The 22,814-nt window shown below is 45.2% G+C and overlaps 2 protein-coding genes and 1 long non-coding RNA gene across 22 annotated transcripts in view; 2 read left to right on the top strand and 1 right to left on the bottom strand.

Annotated features, from left to right (window-relative positions):
* TTC19 (tetratricopeptide repeat domain 19) overlaps positions 1–8,346 on the top strand; it is a 24,179-nt gene extending 15,833 nt beyond the window's left edge. For all 3 annotated transcript variants that reach the window (XM_060135355.1, XM_060135358.1, XM_060135357.1), the window contains 3 exons: positions 5,566–5,720; positions 6,883–7,045; positions 7,604–8,346. In XM_060135355.1, the coding sequence (XP_059991338.1) occupies positions 5,566–5,720; positions 6,883–7,045; positions 7,604–7,737 (452 nt within the window). In that variant the 3' untranslated portion in view covers positions 7,738–8,346. The remainder of the gene's footprint in view (positions 1–5,565; positions 5,721–6,882; positions 7,046–7,603) is intronic.
* Positions 8,347–8,855: 509 nt separating this feature from the next.
* LOC132511772 (uncharacterized) lies at positions 8,856–22,717 on the top strand. The gene is made up of 2 exons (XR_009537727.1): positions 8,856–9,404; positions 20,772–22,717. It is a non-coding gene; the product is annotated as an uncharacterized LOC132511772 (long non-coding RNA).
* Positions 9,113–22,814, bottom strand: part of NCOR1 (nuclear receptor corepressor 1) — a 145,924-nt gene continuing 132,222 nt past the window's right edge. For 17 of the 18 annotated variants that reach the window (XM_060135336.1, XM_060135346.1, XM_060135345.1 and 14 more), the window contains 6 exons: positions 20,879–21,025; positions 19,130–19,272; positions 15,276–15,329; positions 14,611–14,832; positions 12,125–12,304; positions 9,113–11,972 (listed from right to left, as the gene is read on the bottom strand). In XM_060135336.1, the coding sequence (XP_059991319.1) occupies positions 11,788–11,972; positions 12,125–12,304; positions 14,611–14,832; positions 15,276–15,329; positions 19,130–19,272; positions 20,879–21,025 (931 nt within the window). In that variant the 3' untranslated portion in view covers positions 9,113–11,787. The remainder of the gene's footprint in view (positions 11,973–12,124; positions 12,305–14,610; positions 14,833–15,275; positions 15,330–19,129; positions 19,273–20,878; positions 21,026–22,814) is intronic. The other variant, XM_060135343.1, reaches the window with a different exon arrangement.

Consider the following 22,814-nt stretch of genomic DNA (forward strand, 5'->3'; position numbering starts at 1 on the left):
TCTGTCCAGAAGGGATGACTTTACTTAGTCCCTGGGGTGGGGGTGCGGGGTGAGGTTGTGCTTTTTTTCCATCCTGGAAAGGAGGGATACAGCTAGAGGTGGCCCCGACACCCCATTGTGGGCATGTACTCACTTCTCCTGTTGATGGACATGTAGGTTCTACCTGTGTTGCTGTAGAAAATAATGCTTGGACCTGTGTCTCTGTGCACACATGCATGATGTTCCCTAGGGGTACACCTAGGAGTGGAATTGCTGGGGTGCAAATACTAGACATGACCAAATCGCTTATCAGTGCTTTTACTGGTTTACATTTTCAGTGGCAGTGTGTTAGCATTCTTGTTGCTCTATATCTTTGTTATTATTGGACTTAAATTTTTGGATGATCTGGTGGATCTGATGGAGTGTCATTGCGGCTTCAGTGCATGTTTCTCTGATTACTAGTGAGATACAGAACATCTTTTCATGTATTTATTGGCCATTCAGATTTCCTGTTCTGAAAACTGTCTCTTTATCCCCTTTGCTTATTTTTTGGAAGGGTTGTCTTTTTCTGAATGATTTGTAAAGAGTTCTCAGCTTAATGTCTTTGAGCATCTTTTTTTGAGCATCTATTTTGTTGGTTACATTATCTCTTTGTGACCTTGTCTTTGCACTCTAGGGCATTTGACAGAGATTGATTAATTCTACTGAATATAATAGAATCTTTTGATATTTTCCTTTATAGTTTGTGTTTTCTGAGTCTTGTTTAATAAAATCCTTCACTCTTCTAAGGTCGGAAAGATAGTGTCTTCTAAATATTTGGCTTTTTTACATTTAGTCTTCAATTACGTGGAATTTATTTGTAACATGGTGTGAGGTAATGATATGATTCTTTCCTCCCTCAAGCACGGATTTTAGCTCAGGACTGTTTTATTAGTGCATCCGATTCTCACTGGTTTGTAATGACATCTCTGTACTGAACTTTCATAGATATATGCAGTGTTGTGTTGTTACTTCTGTAATTAAAACTTTTAGTTTTATTGTATCTTCCATATTTAGTTCAGTACCTTCATGTTTCTAGTCATTTCTTTTTATATATGTTCACTCATTCAACCAGTCAGTCAAGAAAGAACTGATTGAATGCCTGTGACATGCCAGGCGTATTACTAGGCACTGAGGTACAGCTGTAAATAAAGCCTGAAAGACACCTCCTCAATTTCTAGTGAAGGAAAAACACACAATAAAGACAATCACTAACCTAATAACATATCCAAAGATGATAAAGGGCTACACAGATAAGTTTATGAGGATATATGTATTTAGGGGAGATGTGAGGCAGTACAGTATTTTATAGAGGGGTCGGGAAAGGCCCGACTGGTAAGAAGCCTGGAGGATGGGAGGGAGGAAGCCAAGTGGTCATCGCTGAGGGAGGCAAGTTACAGGCAGAGGAGGGGCCAGTGCAAGGCCCCGAGGTGGAGCATACCTGACGTCTGAGTCAGCATTTGGCCCTACTTAGTTTATAGTCTGGGATCACTCAGTTATCTGGAGGGGAAGACCTCCTTTTTATTGTCTGCTCATTTCCATTTCTGATGCATCTTCATGCTTACATACTTGGGGTTACAAATTCATCTTCAGCGGGGTTCGAGAAATGAGTCTCCAGGCTGGTTTTGTTTGTTTCTTCCAGGCACTCGGGTCCGAGCCTAAATGGATGATATAGACTTAGATATCACACTGAGTGTGCACAGGCCTGTGATAACAGCTTTCCGTGCAGTCATTGTTCCCTTCTAGATCCCAGCTTGGCCATTCAGCGTTCTCTTGCAGCCTCTGGGGAACATCGTGGTTTTATGCAGGGGCTTCACATCTAGTTCTCTGTTCTGCACAAGGTGAAGAATCCAATTCTGGATTCAGAGACACTCAGGCCACCCACAGAACCAACCAGACTGGGCTTCTCCTGCATCAACACACATGCTTTCCACTTTGGGTTTTAGCTTATTTCTAATTTCTGGCCCTTGGGATTTCCTTCTCTCGGGAACTCAGCTAGCTGTGCATGTAAAAGGATATTCGTTATAATCTATCTAATATTTGAACCAGAAGGGTTTTCAGATTATCAGTTATGTTACTGGAACCAAAAACTCCTTCCACTGGTGCCATTAGTGGTCTCAGGAAGTGCCGATGGGGCAATCGGTTAGGTAAATGAGATTCAGCTTAGCAGAAATTCTAGGATGTTCTTCGAACATGGGTGGCAAATACCTTTAGGTTCAGAGACCCTGTAGACTTTCCTAGATTATTATTGGTGGTGGGTGGGGGAACTAGATGCCTGTGCTCACGTTTTCTTAAATTCGAGATGCTCTTTTTCTTACTGATGGGGAGGCCCTATTCCTGTTTTTCTGAGTGCATATAATTGTTCCAGTAACTTACCAAGCTCCTTTTAGTCTGCCTTTACGCAAGCCTACTTTGATACACTGATGCGTTAAGTAGATTGAGCCATTCTTGGTATTCCTGGAGCAAAAACTGCTTGGTGCATTTATCCTTTGTGCATTTGAGAATTCAGTTTGCTTATATTTTGAGCACAGATTTCTGTGATGAATCTTGTTTGTTTCATAGACTGATTTTAGGTAGCTCATCTTTTTCTCCTAGGAATAATTTGTGGAAAAGAACTATTTACAACTAAAGTTTGAAGAAATAAGTATGCTTCCCTCCCCTTCAGATTCCAGTAATCCTTTGGGGGAAGCTCTGTATAAACGATCCCAATTTATTTCTCAGCTGTTATTAGGTTATCTGATTTGTTCTTGTCTAATTTCTAACAGTGTTTATATTAATATTTCAAAGAACCATGTTTTAATTGTTATTAGTTAGAAGAGGAACTCTTTTTGGTACTTTACTAAAGGTATGAACTTTTAACTTGGCAGTGTGCTAAAGGTTTTATTATGGAGTCTATTTCTCCCTTGGTCCTATTTTTAGAGAAGTATATTGTTTAAAATTTTTCTTCATAGTTTTGTTAGTACGATTTGAGTGTGCTACGAATTTAAAATGTATTTTCTTCTTAACAGTGACAAAATATTACAGCTGAAATTTTACCTCATCAGTTATTCTTTATAAGAAGCTTTACTATCTTTTCTGCCATTCTAGTTTAATTTCCATTACAGATATCAGGGGTAATTTTCTACTAGAATTGTCACTTTATTCTTTTACTTTTGAGTTATAGTGTTGAACATATTTTCTAATTGTAAAATGTAAAAAGAGCATGCTTTTGTTAATGTAGAAATATCTAAAGAGAATTATTAACACACATTCCAGAAATATGATTCAGTAGTCACGTTTGAAACATACAGTTTCCAGAATTGGAATAATTAATTTATACATTGTTTTTTGGTAAATATTTTTTTTAAATGTTCTCCAAGAACATGGATTTTAGTGCATCTGTATATTCTCAGTCTGTTACAAATTGCTTATCTCCTTGGACCTTTGTTATTTTGTTAGTAAGTGAAGAGAGCACAGTGGTTTGTCTGTCTTTATCTGGACCTTTGTCCATTACATTATCTCCCAATAGTGTGGATCTTAAACTGCTGCTGATTTTATAAGCTTTTGCTCAGCATTCTAAAAAGAGTGCTCATAGTGAGATATATTTTTTCGTTTCAACATTTCCTTTTAATGGAGAAATATGGTATCTTTACCTGTGGCATTTATTTGGTGCCATGTTACGTTTTGCTTTTTTATATTGGTTATATTTATCCATAAACTTATATATACTTTCTACATTTATAAAAATAATTTTCATCTATATTTTTTTAAAATAAATTTGTAAGGTGGTCTATTTAAAACTACTAATTTGATTTTAAGAAAATGATTATCATTACCTTTTGTATATAACTAGGCCAAAGTAATAACTTTGGATTTCTACCTGAAGAAAAACATTTTTTTTCACTTTTACCTTCAGATATTATTTCAGTAGGTATTTTTATTTGCGTTGTTTTATGTAAACTGTCTCTTCAGTAATTGGTCATACTGTTACTTGGTAACATAGTCTTTACATTCTCTGTCCCATTTGTAAGTTTTCTGAAACTTTGATGATATGGAAGGAAAGGTATTTGGTGTGAATACCTTTGCTGGTAAACCCGTCTGAACCCTTTCATTTGGGTGTCTAATAATTGTGTTACAGAAGATTATCTGAGGGAACCTCTTTTTCAAGCCCTTTGTGTAAACATTTACTTGCAGCTGAGCTGTTTGCAAAATTTCCTTTGATCTAGTTCATCACCATTTCCACATTTTTTGGTATCATCTCTCCTGAGTCTTTACTTGTGCAGGTTGCTTTTAGTTACTGGTCCCTAGGTCTGTTCTCTGGTTCTTCTCACACGGCATTAGGCGTTTGAAGTTTGTTCTTTTTCAGACATTGTGTGGTCAGTTCTTGCGTGTGTTGGGAGGTGCCATATCTGCAGCCTTTTACTGTTCTTCAGAAACTGGATTAGCTGTTCTTTAGATTCGGCTTGTGACTTCCCATTGCAGGATTCTGAGTGTTCTCTGGTTCCTTTCTGCAGTGCTGTTTTCATACCTGAAAACTTTTTCATTGGCCCTAGACATTTTCTGTTGTTAACTTATTCTTCTTTGAGTTTATCTTCACCTGGTTCTGCTAAATATTAGATTAAAATTTGAAACGAAGTGTGGACTCAGACATCATTTAATTGGGTATTGCAGTATTGTGTTTTATAAGAAATACGTATTTGGTCATTCAGATGACAAAAAATATTTGGTCTTTATTCATAGTTTCCCAAATCCTTGGAATTTCCTAAGTGTTGGGAGTGATTTTAAGTGTCTTTTGTTATGTTAATGAGGTGACTTGGGCGGCACCTAAGGACGGGCTGGTTGCAGGTGGAGCCAACCTTGGGATTAGAGGGTTGGAACCTTCAGCCTTAGCCCTGACCTCCAGGGAGGGGAGAGGGATTGGAAGGTGAATCAGTGGCCAGTGATGGAATCAGTTGTGCCTCTGTAATGAAGCCGCCATCAGCATCCCAAAGGATGGGATTTGGGCCGGTGCTGGGGCAGTGGCGCCTGGCCCCTTCCCACACACCTTGCCCTGTGCCTCTTCCATCTGGCTGTTCCCGAGTTACAGCCTTTTATAAACCGGTGATCTAGTAATCTGTGAGCCACTCTAGCTAACAAATTGAACCCGAGGGAGGGAGTCCTGGGGAACCTGTGGTTTACAGCCAGTTGTTCACAAGCACAGGTGACGACCCGGACTTGCGTCTGACGTCAGGGGAGGGGGTTAGCCTGTGGACTCTGGGTGGATGGTGTCAGAATTTAGTTTGATTCTTAGATACCCTGCTGGTGACCAACTGCTTGTTGGTGTGGAGACGCCCCACCCCTTCCCCAACACACACAGGTGGGTCCAGGAGCCAGTTTAGATGTTAATCCACCTGAATTGTCACCTTTGTGTAACAAAGTACAAGGTTAGGAGTACTTGTTTAGTGATGTGAAACAATCAGTGCGAGTCTTGATAATAAGAAAAATGATCAGGGCAGGTTGGCCACGTCTCTGCCTCGTTTTCTGTACTGTACTGGTTACATCCCAGCACTGCTCTTATTTCCTTCCTAGTGGAAGAGAAAGCCAACACCCACCTCCTCTTGGGCATGTGCCTAGACACCTATGCCCGCTACCTTCTGTTCTCCAAGCAGCCATCACAGGCACAAAGGATGTATGAAAAAGCTTTGCAGATTGCTGAAGAAATACTAGGCGAAAGACACCCACAGGTAAGGGAGAAAAACAGGACTGTAAGACAAAACTTTCAGAATCCAGAAATACGAAATGGGGACAGGTAGTCAGCAGGTGGCCCAGGTACATCCCCCTCCTCGTGCCCGACCACCCCTCCCCTGCACCCAACTGCTTGTTTCTAGAAGGATTTGAGGCTGCTGATGAGTTTACTGGGTCTGCCCAGCAGGGCTTACGTGAGATTGGTTTGCACAGCACGGTATTTTAGGTACTGAATCCTATGAAAATCTTATGAGGAACAGGTTAACACACGCAGATCCTCTCCTGAGCCCCACCCATAAAATGCCAGGGGAACGTAGGGGGAAAAGGACAGTGGGACCGCATTAAACAAAATTTAAAACCACTGACATAGAATTTAAGCACAGCATGCAGAGCCTTCTGTTAGAACGGTAAACACATTGAATTGAAATCATCTGTTTTGTCTTAAGAGGTAAGACATGGATCACTTTGTGAATGCTTGGTAACCCCCAGCCTAGGACATGAAAGTTCTAACTGGACTAAACATGTCCCAAGGCTGCGAGCAGATGAGCAGGGCGAGTTACTGGGCTCCGAATTACCTTCAGGAACGGGGGTTTAGAGCACCCCCTTCACGGGATATCGCTGAGGAATAAGACCACGACAGATACGGAATTCGAATCACGAGGTACTAGAACCGGGCCTGAAGTGCAGGAGGAGGTGAGGCCCGCCACCCTTAGCGCCACAGCGTTTTGTAGACTCGGTGGGAACTTTCCCAGGAGCAGTGGTGGGTCTCCTCTTCCTGAACATAGGAGCGACATCGTAGTACAGTTCGGCGAGGCCAGCTCTCAGGGGTGCTGAACCTTGAATAGAAGGGGATCAGATCCTGTCACTTCTTTTTGCTGTTATTTTTCATTTGCTGCTTCTCCTTTGATAATTAGTTAGCTTCATAAGTAATATTCAGCCTGTTACCTAGTGTCTAGACTTGTATCATTTTCCAGAGGGTCAGACCGATGCTGTGCAGTGTGAATGATCAATGCACCTGACTTGCTGACGCCCTGACCTTTGCTGGACTGCCAGGCAAGGCGACCCCTTCAGTGTATCCACAGTTCATCAGACTCCACGTTGGCTCTTGAGCTGTGGAGGTGTTTGCAAGCAGCAGCTGCCTGTGTTTCCTCCCGTGTGTAGACCATCGTGCTGCTGAGTGACCTGGCCACCACCCTGGATGCGCAGGGCCGCTCCGACGAGGCCTGTGTTCACGCACAGAGGGCGTCAGACCTGGCGAGACAGGTGGAGCACCCTGAGCTCCACGTGCTGCTCAGTAATCTGGCTGCGGTCCTGATGCACAGAGGTGCGGAGTGCGGGGCTGGGCTGGCCGGCCTCGGGAGGGGTGGGTGTCAGTGGATCAGAAGCCTGTGCGTGGCGCTGAGGGGGGCAGTGAGGACAGGATGCTCCTGAACCGACGGGCCAGTGGGGAGAGACGCAGGGGAGGCGCCGTCGGGCCCAGCTCACGTCCCGCCTGTAGTCCTGCCCTGCTGGCCTATCAGGCACATCGCGGTGGAAACGTTTGCAGTGGGACCTTATTTCTATAGTGCTTTACAGGTTTCTAAACGTTGCCTCTCACGGAGCTCGTGTGACAGGGCACGGCCGCTTGATGGGCGTACTCTGCCATTCTGCTCAGAAACCTGCAACGACAGGTCTCTCACCCGAACCACCGTGGGCGAAGGCCTTGGCCGCTGGAGTGTGCCAGGAAGGGCTCCATGAGGTCCCGGGTGTCACGGGGTGAAACAAGGCCCCATGCCATGAACTAGACTTGTCCCATCACTTGTGCTTTCTCTTCAAAATCTCTTTCAGAATCATGGTGAAACATACATTTTCTTTATTCTTCCTTCTTTCCGGGTTATTTTAGAACGATATGCACAAGCAGAAGAGATCTACCAGGAAGCACTGAAGCGAGCAAAGCTGAAAAGAGATGAGGTTTCTGTGCAGCGCATCAGGGAAGAGCTGGCTGGGCTGTCAAGAAAAAGGAGACCTTTGTCGTAGCCTTGCCGAGCTCTGGACCCCTTTCTGTTGTAGCGAATTTATGGTAACACCTCTCATTCCAGTCCCAGTGGCACCCTGATCAATGGCTTAAATCCTCTGTCCTTGATAGTCAAGTCCCCTCACCTTAGCCTTGCTGGAGGACAAGCTGTACACAGCGTGCACTGCCACGTTTGCTTTGCGAAGAAAGCTCCCCCCCCCCACCTGATTTTGCTTCTGCGACTGGTGTCGGTTAATGCTTTCCGTTGCAGCAGACGGCTGGTTAGGTGCTGTCCATGCTGGCCCGAGAATAGATTAAGAGGGGCCAGTTTCCCTCTGGGGTGGGGTCTGGCATTTCAGCCAGGCGTCTCTCCCGTAAGATTTTTGTCCACTGATTTGCTGCCTTCTCTTATCAACACCTGGCAGACCAGAGCTACCGGTCTCATGGCAAAGGGGGATGACGGTGAGTTATTTTCTCTTATAATTTATCTCGTGAAGCCCAGTGTGGAATTTAATGCGTAAAAAAGTAGTATCTTGGCTTGCCAGCAGCATGAAGTTTTAAAGTGGGAATTAGGCACTTGAAAGTATAGTGCCCATTTGATTATAAATAAAAGCGAACTGTATGTTTTTGTATGTATCATCTGGTTATATACAACTGTGAAAAAAGGAGGGCAAGGAATGACGACCCCCTGCGTCCCTGCTCTCTGAGCATTCACTCCTCTGCACCCGGTCATGGGTGTCCCCAAACCCTCTGACTCTGAGTGGGGCCCTGTAGGTGTAGTGTTGAAAGCTTCCCAGTTGTTCTGACGTGTCCCACTGGTGCTGTAGAGGAACCAGTGCCCTGGACCCGAGCTCAGCCTTTTGGAGTTTGGGTCTCAGTATCCTCGTGTGTAGTCAGAGTCTCTCTCAGCCCTGGGAGCATGCATTTTGGTGGATGACCTTACCTGGATAGGCCGCAGTGTTGAGAGCTTTATCACACTGCCTCAGCATATGTAAAGTACACAACACAGCGGGCACTGATGGTGTTTTCACCCCAGCAGTTTTGCGGTTCTTCTAAGTACCACGAAGGAACCCTGTTGTTGCTGGTACGCTGGTGGTGGTGGCAGCGGGCGGGGGGGGAGGGAAATAAACTGACAGTTGGGTTCCTGTGTACATACTGGGAGAATCCTTTCATAATAAACTAGACACTCTGCAATAATAGTGTATGTATTCCATAATCTTTGAGTTTCTCATCAAAAAATAATTTACTAAAGAGTTCATAAAAGTAAAAATACAGGGATTAGACTAAAACTATCACCTTAACATTGCGGATGTATCCATCTTCCCACTTTCCGACCCAGTTAATTCCTTTAACCACTCAAGTCTGACTCTGGAGAGAGAAACTTTAACTCATATTGAGTTTCAGTGCAACCAGTCTTCATTTATTAGTTGACTTTAAAAAACTGTCGACTACTCACCTTCTGCATTGAGAACGTTTTTACCTTCTCACAGTTGCGGGAGTTACTGAAAGGGAGGTTTCTCGCTCTAGGTTTTACTGAGAATTTCTGACCCTCGTTGATGCGGCTCCCGGTCCCGGAACACCTGCGGGAGTTTTCAGAAAGCTCTGCACGCGGCGCGGTCACTACAGTTCACTGTACTGAGGCAGCGAAACGAGGAGGACTGGCCTGCCACTGACCGGGCTGAATCCAAAGGTGAACTGTTCACAGTAGTATAAAAACTTGAACTATCTCACTGGAGCTTTCAGGGCATGGATATTTTAAGATAGAATCACCCAGCACACCCACATTCAAGCACTACGAATCTTCTCATCATGAACACGCGGTGGACACTGGCTGGCTGTCACAGTTCTGTGAACTGTAACTTCGTTCTGGGTGCTAAAAAATAGTCACTTGCCAGGCTGTAGCTTCAGAACCCTGGGGTCTCAGCCCGCAGCATCCCGCCTCGGTTCACAGCTGACTTGGCCAAGTCACGTCACGCCGGATGGGCCTCCACCTCCCACATGGTCTGCCCGCTCTGCAGGCCAGCACTCCGTCCTGCCCTTGTTCTGAACCGAGGCGGGACCGTGGGTTTTGTCTCCCGTTGCGGGATCTCTTCTCCAGGTGACGGCAGGTGAAGTAAAACAACTTGCACTGTGATGAGGAGGGGTGAGTGGTCAACAGCCGCCCCCTTTGGGTCCTGAGTGGAGCTGCACAGGTTACGCACAGGGCTCTGATCTGACGTGTTCTCAAGAACTAGTCATAGAAAAATACCAGCATCATCTCTTTGGGACTGTTGACAAATAATTAAAATCTAAAATGTTACTAGTACGTAAACAAAACTTTAAGCAAAAACCTTAAGTTACTGTTTTTCATTCACATTAAAACTTTTAAAGTATTTATAAAGTCGTACCAGCTTTCCGAGTAGTAGGGATTTGACCACTACACCTGATCTAAAGCTTACTTGGAGGACCTCAAGCATACGCAGGTGCGTAGTTCCCTTAGCTTCAGACAGGTGTCGGTCTGTGGCCCTGTCTTCGTTGCTTATTTAACTGTGTGGGCAACGTACTGAACCTGCATCCACATCTATAAAAAGGGGACTAGACACCAAGGTCCCCTCCACTGCAAAGGAGGCGCTTAGTCAGTGGTTGTCGGACACCTGCTGTCCTTAGAGGCTTGAGTACTTTTGCTTAAAAGCTCAGGTCTACTTAAGAGTCTATAAAGTGCTAGTTTTTATCTTTCTGAGAGACCTCTATCTCGGTGGCATTCCCCCAAAACCATTAGCATCCGTGTGCTACAGAAGGATGCTTCAATGCTATGTTAAAGTTGTATGAAAAAAAGTTTTTAATTCAACAAGCAATTATTATTGAAGGGTAAGACTGATCCTCTAGTACCATAATGGGTTTAAAATTCAGTCTTTTAAGTTATTTGCTTCTTGAGATTCAGTGAAATAAAAACACCTGACGAACTCTTGCCCACAAGGAATCAAAGTGAAAGTAAGCACAGGGTGGCACGAAGGGGAAAGGACTGGCTGCTCCCCACGAGAGCTCAGGTTATGCGGCACGAAGCAAACCTAAAACACTGAGGTTCTGCACAGACTGTAACCTTCTGACTCTCAACCAATAATAGCTATCAAACTAAAGGAAAGTGTAAGTTTTTCCTTTTAAACCTGAGACAGCGAAAGGCTCACATCACAAGTACTCTACTGTAGCTAGTGGACAGGGCGGTCAGATTTATTTCAGAACAAAAGCTTTGCTGGGCTGCATCAAATGCAGGAGAGGAGGAGTGCTTGGGTGTGGTTAATTACCAGTGTGCATAACAGTGAGGTATGCCTCAAATAAGCCTTTAAAACCTTAAAAACTGAACTATAACAATACCCATGCAGTACTATTTTTTCAGTGCTTCTAATTAAAAAAAAAATTAAAGCCTGCACTGGAGATTTACAGTATGGCAGAATTTTGTTTCTCCTTTTGACCCTAATACGTTAACGTACAGATTTTATGACAGGGTCTGTGTTAAAAATCTAAACATTTATCACAAGATTTTAAACATCACTGGGAATCTGAGTTCGGAGGAAACAAAATTGGATAAAAGTACAATGCCCGTGACAGCCAATATTGTATAACTGGGCTGTATGAGGTTGTTTAGAAGGCAAAGGTTAAAAAGACGAGATTTTTAAAAATTACCCCCAGAGTTGATACGCTGATTGATTTGAATATAAGTACACGAGATACTAGAGCGAGGGGAAACACTGCAAAAAGGTCATCTATTTACAGAAGAGTGATTTAAAGACATTATGATTTTCTTTACAAACAGATGTAAGAACAGGAATTATCCACTTTTTAAAAACTCTACATTCCAACCCTCCACTATTATTATGATCCACTGAACTGCCTGTATCAGGGCAGCCTTTTCCCCTCATTTGACTCTTGAAATAAACTTCCATCATTTCGTCGTCGTCTGTGGCCCAAGGCTCTCCTGGAAAGTCTCTGGGCACAAGTCCTAGGAGGGCAGGCTTTTGGCCTGCACTTAAAACTGAGACCACCAGAAACTAGAGCCCCTCCCCCACCCAGGGGGCCCCGGGACCCCTTCCCGCAGGTCAGTCGCTGTCGGACAGCGTCTCATACTGCGCGGAGAGCAGCGGGGCCGGCTCCCGATCCCAGATCCTGCTCGGCTGGTGAGGGGCGGCGGGGCTGGCAGAGGCGGGCGCACAGGCGACGGGCGCAGGGGGCGTGCTGCTGAGCATCCGCATGGTCAGGGGGTTGTAGGGGAACTGCGTCGAGCCTGCGGGAGGAGGAGGGTTAGGTTATGCGCGTTCCGCTTCTGCTCTGGACAGTGGACCCCCCTAGTGAGGCTGTGATATGGAAGCGGTGTTCGAAGCAGCGCTAACCGAGGCACTGACGTCGGCTGCTTTCGGACTCCCAGCAGCTCCTTACCTGTGGAGGAAGGCCTGTCCTCCCAGGCCCAGCCTGGCGTCTGCCTGTGGTAGTCCCCTTCCGAGTGCACAGAGGAGGCCGAGGAGGGCCGTTCAGCTCCCAAGTAGCCTTGCCCCGGGATAGGAGATTTCGACTTCCTGCTGTTTGACTTGCTGATCAGCTTTGGTTTGCAAACTCCTCCTAAAAGTGAAATAAATTATTACTGCTGATATTTAGTAATTATGTTCTCAACTTTAAAATCTACCAAAATGCCGATGATTGTCTAATGCTAAGTGAAGGAAGCAAAGTGGTAGCATGAAGAATCCAAACCCTAGTGCCTAATGAAGTAAAGAAGTAACATTTAAAAGAAAGCCAGAATTTACTTACAGCAGCTAAAGTCAAAACGGGGTATGTCCTCATGCCATAAACTCAGAAACGTGTAATCAAGGAACTAGCATTTCTGGAACATCATTTCTTTCTTGGCCTTGGAGCACAGAAACTGCTTAAGGAAATGGAAGCTGGCTGACAAAAATCTTAAATCCTCATTTTTTCCTCCCCCACCAGTTTACAGAGGAGGAATAAAACGGTAGAACAGAAGCCCCTTCAGGGCACTACTGGACCTCAGCAGAGCCTGACAAGTCAAGGTGGCCCTTTCTGCTGCTCCAGGCTGTACAGCTGATGAACTCAGCAGGAGTTCACAGGAGTGGGAAGTCCCAAGTGGGCTCTAGAACAAAACGTGAAAAAGATCTCAGAAGAGATCAGAGTCCAGGTCACCAGCAAATGTTTTCCTCAGCCCTAGCAGAACAGTCTCACCCTGCCCCCAGTCCTTCGAGGTACAGAAAAAAGGAACAGAAAGCAACTTTGACCCCTCCAACTATCTGGAAAAAGAAGAAATGCAAATCCTTGGTGATAAGGAAAAGAATATAATAAAGAAATGGGCGGGGGAAGGGGCAGGGAACGTGATTCAAACACTGGAGAAAACTTCGGAATACATGAAGCCAGTTTAAGAAAAGCTCAAAGAATAGATAACCAAAATGAAAGAGGCGAAAGGGCTTAGGAAACAAAAGACAGAACAGCAAGGGTCAGAATAGACACGAGGGAAAGGGAATTATTAGTGCAAAGGAAAAATTTGAGAGACTCGCAGTAAAAGCAACAGAAAAAGATCAAGATGACTAAAATAATTAGAAGGTTAACAGATACAGAGGTCAAAAACTATCCAGCAAAAAGGTAACTTTCTGAAATGGAGGGCCCAAAAGAAAGAGAAAATAACTAAGAGGAACAGTTGGTAGAACATTTCCCTGAATGCAGATATCAACCTGAAGGGGCAACACCCTCCTGTGAGCAACAGGGTGAGGAGCACTAACACACTCATGATAAATTTACTGAAATCGAGGTAAAAAAAGGATTTTTTGGGCAGAGAGTCACCACCAAAAAAAGGTGGTGGTGGGGGAGACATCTGGTCTTATTTTTTATACAACAACGAATGCCAGAAAAAAGCCTAACAGTGTCTACGGGATATTTTGAGAAAAGTACGTGCTGAGTATCACAACCTGCCAAACTGCCGTCTCAAACATAAAGGCAGCAAGAAGACACTGTCAAGCACGCACCTCAGGATACAGCAGCCTTTCGGAGAAAACAGGGTGTGAAAACCTTACCAGAAAGAAACACCATAATAGAAAGATTATGTAACCAGGATAACTGTAACTGTGTAAGTCACCAATACTACAACCTTAAAACACACACACTTAAAATCAATAAAAATTGGAATGCTAGAGCAGAGATGGGAGACAGTGGCTCATCTTTTAGAGCAGGAAGTAAATTCATATTGTCCTAAAATTAACATATATATGTAAAAATAAATAACTAAAGCCCCTAATCTCTTTATCTTTTTAACCTTAGTGAGCTCGTCTGTTTGACCATAACAGGAAAATAAACTAAACTTGAAATGTTACTGACCTTCAGGTAGTTTTTAAGGTATAAAGGATTAAGAAGAAAGCTTATATATACACACAGAAAGAGCAGAGTCCTGGTTCTTGTGTGCTTGCTTCTAACAGGATGCATACAATTACCTCATTCCAATAAGCTGTCCTTTTATGTAAACACCACCACTAGCTTTCTGGACGATGTGATCTGGTTTTTTTCCCTCTTTTCTGTGGCTTAAAATTCTTTTATACTGAGCCTGTCATTTTTATTACAATAGTAAGTTACTTTGATTCAAGAGCAGAATATGAAATTGCACTTGTATTACAATTGCAATGTATGTATACAGATAAGGACTAGATGCAAGCAAAAAGGGTGACTTTCTGGGTAAAAATTTTCATCCTTTTTTAAATTTCACATTACTAATATGTCCGAGCAGGTTAGAGAAAAGTCTTGGTTTAAGTAACTAAAACCTTCAGAGGTGACTCAGCACATAAATGAAATCTTAGTGATCCGTTAGAACTTGGGGTATAAATTGGCTTTTTCTTGGGAAAGGCGGCAGAAGAGCACGGAAATGAGCCCTTTACCTGAATGAGGTGACGGGTCCCCTTCCTCTCTCCGGGCCTCACCGCTGGTCGCCACCGAGGTGCCGGCACCACCAGGCACCCCCCCCAGGGGCTGGGGCATGGCGACCCCGTGGTCCTCCACTTTGTCTTCAAAGCTCCCCATGAGCGCCTTCCGGATGATGTCCTCCAGCCCGAGGTTGCTGGCAGGGTCAGCAAAGGAATGACCTCGGGAGCTCACGGAGCCTGCAAAAGACGAGCAGGACGAGTCTGCCTGATTCCGAGGGCAGGTCGGGAGACAGGAGCCCCCCCAGGACACGCAGCACCTGGCAAGGTGCCCACAACACAGAGCCCACGTGGAGGCCGGCTAAGGCCAGCGAGCGTAGCTCACAGGCAATGTGGTTTTCTTTGTTAAATCAGGCACCCACTTGTGTGAGAGTTGCTCGAGGATGGCTTCCTTCTTTTTAGCTCTTTAATAGTTCTGACTCTCTTTCTTCATTTATCTTTTCAACAAGTACTCACTGAATCTCAACGCATTATTTACCGCCATTGACTCCCTCCCTCCCTGACTAAACGATGAGCTTTCCTGGAGCAGTTTCCTGTATGCAGTCGGTATTCGATACCTATTTGCTGGACTGACTGCTACTGTACCAGTTTCCTGTTGGCAAACAATGTCTTTTGAATCTTACCTGAGGTGGTGACTGCTGGCAGGTTAAAGATCTCAGTTCCTGGCTGAGCAGCTGCTGTATTTAAACAAACATTCAAGTTAATTGAGATGTGATAATCACATACATCGGAAGAGATAAAGTCTCAAAAAAAAAATCCTACAATAAAATTAACCTTCTTATTTTCCATGATCTCAACTTTATTTTTCACCCATTAAGTGAAGATAAAGTGAAAGAAATTTTTTTTTTTTAAGAAATCAGAAAGTAAGAAATCAAAACAGGAGGAGTACTATAATAATATAGCCCAGGAAGGAAAGGAACTTTTGCAGTGCTGGAGAAAACACACAGAGGGAAAAGCTGCCCTCAGAACAGGAACCCAGGCTCGCCAGGGAAGAGATGGTGACTCTAAGAAGACCCTGCAAATATCCGAGTTTGAGATTAGATCCGGGGGAAAGACGCCCCGTGAACGGCAAGAACAGGACCGCGTGTGTCCCTGCTGTGGTTACCTAGAAACTATTTTTGATCCCAGGATGAGATAAAGATTCTGCCTATTGGTTCTGTTTATTCCTGCTAACTGTGCACTTTGTCATTTGCTCAGTTTGAATGACAACAGCTGGGACAACCTGGGAGCTACTTGTAAAGCACTGTGCCAGAAATGGAAGGAATTTGGGAACATAGACGGTGTTTTCATCACGTCTTCCAACTCGATGCTGAGACTTTGAAAGAGAAAGAACGTAGGAAGTAAAGTCGGTGGCTATAAACAAGCGGTGTCCCAGAGAAGAATGTGCAGACCCCAGAAGGGGGGCCCGTCCATGCAGATGGGGAGCGCATATGAGCCCAGACGCTGACTTCTGGGATCAGGGAAAACTGTCCGGGCGGGAGGAGGAAGCTCCAGGAAGACTGCACAGCAGGGACCATGCGGTATAGGCTCCTCACGTACAGGTCAGGAAATGGTAGATGAACTGAACTTGAAACAGCACAGGGTGGTAGGGCCAGCCTGGTAGTTACCACAAAACCTGGGGAATAGGACTCATTCATTTCACAAATATTTACTGAGCGATTATTTGGCTGAATAATAAAATCACCTTCATATTGATCAAAAATGGTCATATGAAAAAAAAAATGGTCACATGAAGACAATTTCATATTGTTCAACCAACGATAACACTAAGGTACTGGACTTAAAATGCACCCCTTCCTCCACCCGTGGAGCTCACAGGTCAGCGGGGTGCTCTCTGAGGCCATCAGGTCAGAATCACCTGGGGGGCTTAGTAAAGTGCCGGTTTCTGAGGTTCCTGCAGCCCAGTAGGCACGTGTTTTAACAAGCCCTCCAGGTGACTGTGACGGGTAGTGACGCTTGAGGGCCCCTGGTGTAAGACAGATGGGCAGACTTACGAGAGGACATGGTAATTACTCAGAAATGAGGGAAAGGCAGACAGGCACTCAGGAGACGTTGAGGCTGACGGGACAGCACCTGGGAGAGCGAGTTGCGGAGCCTCGTGAGGGAACCGTGGAGCGGGGTGGCGGGGGGGGGGGGGGAGGACCAGAGGCCTCTGTGTGGAGAGCCAGCGTGGGGAGTCGTTTTAGACATTTAAGGAGCCAGTAAGACGTTCAAGAAGCAATGAGGGCAGCAAAGAGCTTAGTAGAAAAAGCCGAACTCGAGGTACAAGTTTGGGAGTTTTCGGCACATAGTGCAAACCGCCAGAGTGGATGAAACGCCTCCGAGAATACGGTGCAAGAGGAGAGACTGAAAACCAGCACCCAAGAGCCAGGCACAGCAGGACATAGCTTCTAAGGACACATAAGAAATGGTCAAAGAAGTAGAGAAAAGAACAGGAGAAAGCAGTCCCTGAAAGCCAAGAGGAGAAAGTATTTCCGGAAGAGGGAAGTGGGTCACTAATGTCAACGGCAGAGAGATCAGATAAAGTAAGTTTTAAAGCATGAAGTTTTTTGCACAGTAAAGGCACTGATGTCCCCGGTGGGAGCCCTGAGGTGAATTGAAGCTGTCTTGCTTGCCCAGGGCTTGGATTTCTCAGTTCTACTTCCTGGTGAGAACCCAATGTGCCTGGGATCCCACGAGCCCACTGGTTCCTTAGTATAACCCCTTAATTGTCCCTTTCCACAATCAGAAATCCCAAACTAAAGCAAATTTTGTTAGTACTTGCCTTACGACATTAATAAAATTTACCTTCTGTTAAAGTTAGATACTTGTTTCATTATACATTTTCACAGGGTAGAGACCATCTGTCATTCTAAAAGCACCCAACAGAGCACCCTGCTCGATAAATGATTATTGAATTAATGAATGACCGGGCTACTGCCAAAGGACAATGGAAAACATTAGAAGAGAGAAGAAAACTATAAAGTAGGCTTCTTCAATTCATACATAGCATTTTCCTGTCAAGAAGAATTTCTTCGTGAAGAAGAAAGAAAGAATATCTGTAAGCCTGAGGGCAACTCTGGTCAGCCTTCTAAAGTATTTCTTTTGGACAATTTGTTGCCATTTAAAAAGTGAATCTAGTCATCAAGAGCTAGGATAACTACACAAACAAGTGACACTGCTCCTCTTTTTTTCCCTGGGACATTTGGCCTTTATTAATCACGAAGTGTCACAGATCCAAACACACGTCCACCTGGCAGTTTAGAGCAGGTAGCCCAGAAGTAAAGCAGATTGTAGGAGGCCTGGATTCTACAGGGCATCCCACACAGCTTCTGCATCACTGGATACACGTGAGGAAAGGACCACGAGTAAGCCTGGGTGATGGCACGAGTGCTGAAAACAGCGGGCACGTGCCTGTCCACCCTAAGGAAAGGCTTGGATGCCCCAGAGCTCTATCCCAGTGGACATTTGCCAGCGGCCTGGGTGAGGATGCCGAGTGCAGAACTACTGGAAGCAGGGGCTCTGGCGCTGGAATTCCTGAGTCTGAACCACAGCCCAAGTCACTAGTTATGTAATTTGCAACAGCTAGGAAACCCGAGTCTCAGCTTCCTCATCTGCAAAGCGGAGATGATTCCAGCACGTGGTGTGCAGGGTTTAGTTATGAAGATTACAGGAGTCTGCATATTCCCGCTTAGAACGGAGCCTGGAGCACCGCAGTGCTGCACGTGGAGCTGCGGTGGCTGCTGCTCCTGGTGCCGGCACCGTCCTAGGGGGCGGGTCTAGCAGATTCGCACGCCACCCACAAAGACACCGGCAGGGCAGAAAAGGAGCCAGCACAGAGGGCCTCGTCCCATGCTTGGCGGGAGGGACACAGAAGGACAGCAAGGGGAGGCTCAAGGGCAGCTCATCTCGGGAGGCCTGGTATCTGTACCGACATTAAGTGCATTGGAACTTAACAGCACATAGGTTGTCAAAGACCCCCTTAAAATGATGAATGTGGTGTGGGTCCTACCACAGTACTCAGAACCTACTGAAGGGCTGAGCCGAATAAAGCGTTTTTTGTGAAGAACACCTGGGCCGGCAGGAGTGCTCGGAACCAGGCCCCCTGATGGACAGCCACTGGAACTGGGGTGCGTGTAAAGAAAAGACTGGAAGGGCACAACCTGTCCGCAGACAGCTGAGACGGCCCGCACGGAGGAAGCGCAGACCAGGGCAGAAAACACTGGAGGGCTAATCCCACCCCACATGAGAAACAAACGTCCCAGACCCGGCACTTGTTCCAAGAGAACATGGAGGGCTGCGGAAAGAGGCAAGTGCTTGCTCCCTAACAGGAAACCCTCTCGTGCCCACAGACATTTGGGAAGCAGCTTCAGGATCTGCTGTGCTTGGACAGATGCCTGTAAGAGCCTTCGAACTCAAGGATTACACGAGAGGCAACACTGGAGATACCATTATTAATGCGAATTTTATTGGGGTTCATGAAAGAAATCCCACTTACCCATATCAGAGTCACCTCCACCAGAGGAGTTCAACTTACGAAAGATCTCCTGCTTCTTTGATTTAACCATGGGTGAGGTGTTTTCCAGCTTGGTGAAGAATGAAGGCAAGTAGCTTATACTCCCTGGTGATCGGGAATCATTCCTGTCAGGGACAGTTACGCGTGTTACCATCATGCACTCCTACCCCGCCCATGCTAGTACCAGTCCTAGAGTCCCTTCCCATCTGTTTGTGCTGACAACCTAACGACAGTGTGTGACCAAAAGCCAGTGAGGACATCACATCTGAGGACACAAAGATGACATCAGAAAATGAGGACTGGAATAGAGAGAATCTAGAACCAAGATTCTTAACAAAGAGTGAATGGACGTTAATGGGAACACTCGTCACAATTCTGTCTGTTCAACAGCACAGGCACTGATATATTTAGGGTTACTATGTAAGCTGGGAACTGTTTTACTAGCAGGATTACTTTGAAGCACAATAAAATTGTAACTACTAGCACACCTGCCTATAAAATAGCAAGCACTCACACCTAAGCAACAATTAGACTTGAACAGAATAGCTACAATGTAGAAAAAATTACCTATTTATTAGAATCTTTTCAAGCCTGCGACCAGTTGAGCTGAGTTTCGCATAAAGACTTCCTTTCATATTTCATTGGCAGCTTCCTATACTAACACATTTAGAAAAACAAGTTTCCTCTACCAGTGCAGGACTACCAGGATCTAACTAGTGCCAGAGACGGTAACAGAGAACATATGGAAAGGTGCTGATAATTTAATCTGGTCCATCACTCAAACATGAGAACACCTACTGTATCCAAGGAAGACAAAGAAGAATGACTAAGACGTGGTCTCCGTCCTCAGAAAACTCACAAGCTTAGGGGAAACATGTAAACGTATAATTAAATTTAACATCATTCCCTTTCCAAAAATGGATTTCGTCCTCATTTCCTTGAAAGGTACCAACCTCTATTTGGTGGCCTATTAATATATACAGTAAGTAAATAACTATGACACACTGTTAAGAAATGCACTAACGGTTTGGAGTGAGGCAGACCTTGGTCTAAAGCTGGACTCCCTCTCACTTTATTTGATCACCAGCAAATCAGAGCATCAGGGGAGGGTGTTCCACACCAAGAAAGCAGCACGAGTTCAGGTGAGGGAACTCGGGGCTCAGGGAGGGAAGCGTGAGGGTGGAGCGGCAGCAAGTGGGGTGAGGAGCGTGAGCCTGGCCACAGAGAGATTCCATGCCACGCTCGTGACCAAGCAAGTGCTGGAGTCCACTTGAGTTCTAGACAGATCACTGGTGCAAGTGGACCAGGCAGGGGCCAAGTCAAAGGCGTCTAAAAAACCAAATGGGAATAAGAATCCAGTAATTCCTAGGGTTGGGTTAGGGTCAGAAACTGCGAAGAGAACACACGGCAAGCAGCCCAGCCCAGGGGCTCACTGTGACCCCCTTCCACTCACAGCCCAGACGCCGGGTGCCCAGCAAGCACTCAAGTGGGGTTCAGCAACCACACAGACAGAAAGATTTTAAAAAGATCTAGGACGACTTAACTTCGAGAAGAATAATGAATAATTATGTTCTATGACCTATTTAAATATTACAATTTTTTCATTAAAATCCACTGGCATTAGGTCACTAGGGAAACAGAAACAAAACGATCCGCCTGACACATGACCCGGAAGAGGAAAAACGCACTGACTTCAGGAAAACGAAAGGCATGCAGCGCGCGCACAGGCACCTCTGCTCCGCGGGCTCGGCTCCGCGCTGGGCCAGGAGCAGCACGCTGTCCTGTTTCTCGTGCACGACCGGAACCTGGGGTGGGGAGATGGGCTCGTAGGGCTCGCTAGAGACGTGACTCCTCTCTGGGGACTTTCCAGGCCTGATACTGGAACATACAAAACATTAGACAGTCTTCCCAGGGCTCACCTGCGGCTTACCCTGAACAGGAACTGGTTACCTCATTACTTCAGTCATTTCAAGGACCAAAAGTTGGCAATACGTATCAGAAAAAAGTGGCCTCGTATACTCACTCTGTACCTAGTTATTTTGAAAGAGTCTGTTACTGTTGCTTCGTCCAGGCACACGGAGTCGCATGACAGACGGTGCTGGGGACGGGCCGCAGCCCGGGCTCTGTGGGGAGGTCACTGCCCAGCACCGGACCCCTCGTGCCCCTGGCCAGCTACTCCGCTGAGCCCTCCAGGGTCTTGTTGCTGATCTCGGGCCAGGACCTACCAGGTTACTTCCCCATTAAGTTAAAAGACAAAGGACTTGAGCGCCACACTGACACCTGCAATTTAATGTTCTTCCTCTGGACACCATGTTGTAAGGATGGTGTGAGATAAACACTGTTTGGGCCCAAAAAAGTTTTTGGTTTAGTAACTGTACATATTAAAAGCCCTCTGTGACCTTTAATATCTGCTTTTATTACTATTATAGATAAGTATAATTATATATGTATTACTTGTCATTTCTTTCCCCAATCTCACCCCATCCGATTCTTAGAGGTGGCCGTTCTTGACCATTTTTCTTTTAGTTCTTTGGTGGGCACCTCTAAATCATCTAAATAATCAATCTTATACCTTTCTTGATGTATCAGAACTTGAAACAGAATCTTATCAGTTTCCTTCCATGAAAGATGAAGAGCTTGACTACCTTCTCTATGTTGTTGCCCATTTTATTTTAATCTGTAGTTTGTCTACTTTAACTATACACGTAGCATGCTCAGCCATTTTTATGTGATTTACAGCATTTACATTCTGTTCTAAACTCTAGAAAAACTCCTCTGTGTTTTGCTCATTGACTGAAAAATCAGTTAATGGTGTTTTACAACACTATGGATTTTGTAAACATTTTAAACTGTAAAACCAGGTAATCTGACTAAAACCAATGAAAGAAATGTAACGTTCCTCATTCAAATATACAGGTGTAGGGCTTCTCTGGTGGCGCAGTGGTTGGGAGTCCGCCTGCCGATGCAGGGGACACGGATTCGTGCCCCTGGTCCGGGAAGATCCCACATGCCGCGGAGCGGCTGGGCCCGTGAGCCATGGGCGCTGAGCCTGCGCGTCCAGAGCCTGTGCTCCGCAGCGGGAGAGGCCACAACAGTGAGAGGCCCGCGTTGCGCAAAAAAAAAAAAAAAAAAAATGTACAGGTGTAGTGATGCAGAAATTACAAGTGAAAACTTCAAAAGGATTTTCTTTTCAAAAATGCCATTAACTGCTCAAAATCTATGTAGTACTTCGTATCAAGAATGTACCACGAATGACTCTGCTATAGCTTTCTGTTCTTCTTTGATAACAAGTTCTCTTCTTTGTTTTTTTGGTCTTTGTTAAAAGAGAATGGGTTTTCATCTTATCCTTAAGATCATCCCGCTTCTTGAAATGATTATGTCATTTGAGATTTGTTTCAAAACAACGCGGTCTGAGGGTAGGGCAAGTGGGGATGAAATGAAACAAACTGGTCCTGTGCTGATGATCTTGAAGGTGGGCGATGATGCACGGTGGCATCTTACTCTGTCCTCTCTACTTCTGTGTGTTCAAAAAGTCCCACAATAAAGTTGTGTTTTTTTCCCAAATGAGCACATTCAGCTTCTTAAGTAAGTTATTCTTCCTCCCTAAGTTCTCTGCCAACTTGGGGGGTCGGAAGGCAGACTGGAGAACCACCTCTGCTGCAAATTG

The sequence above is a fragment of the Lagenorhynchus albirostris genome, chromosome 20 (genome assembly GCF_949774975.1).
Source record: "Lagenorhynchus albirostris chromosome 20, mLagAlb1.1, whole genome shotgun sequence".
Taxonomy (NCBI): Eukaryota; Metazoa; Chordata; class Mammalia; order Artiodactyla; family Delphinidae; genus Lagenorhynchus; species Lagenorhynchus albirostris.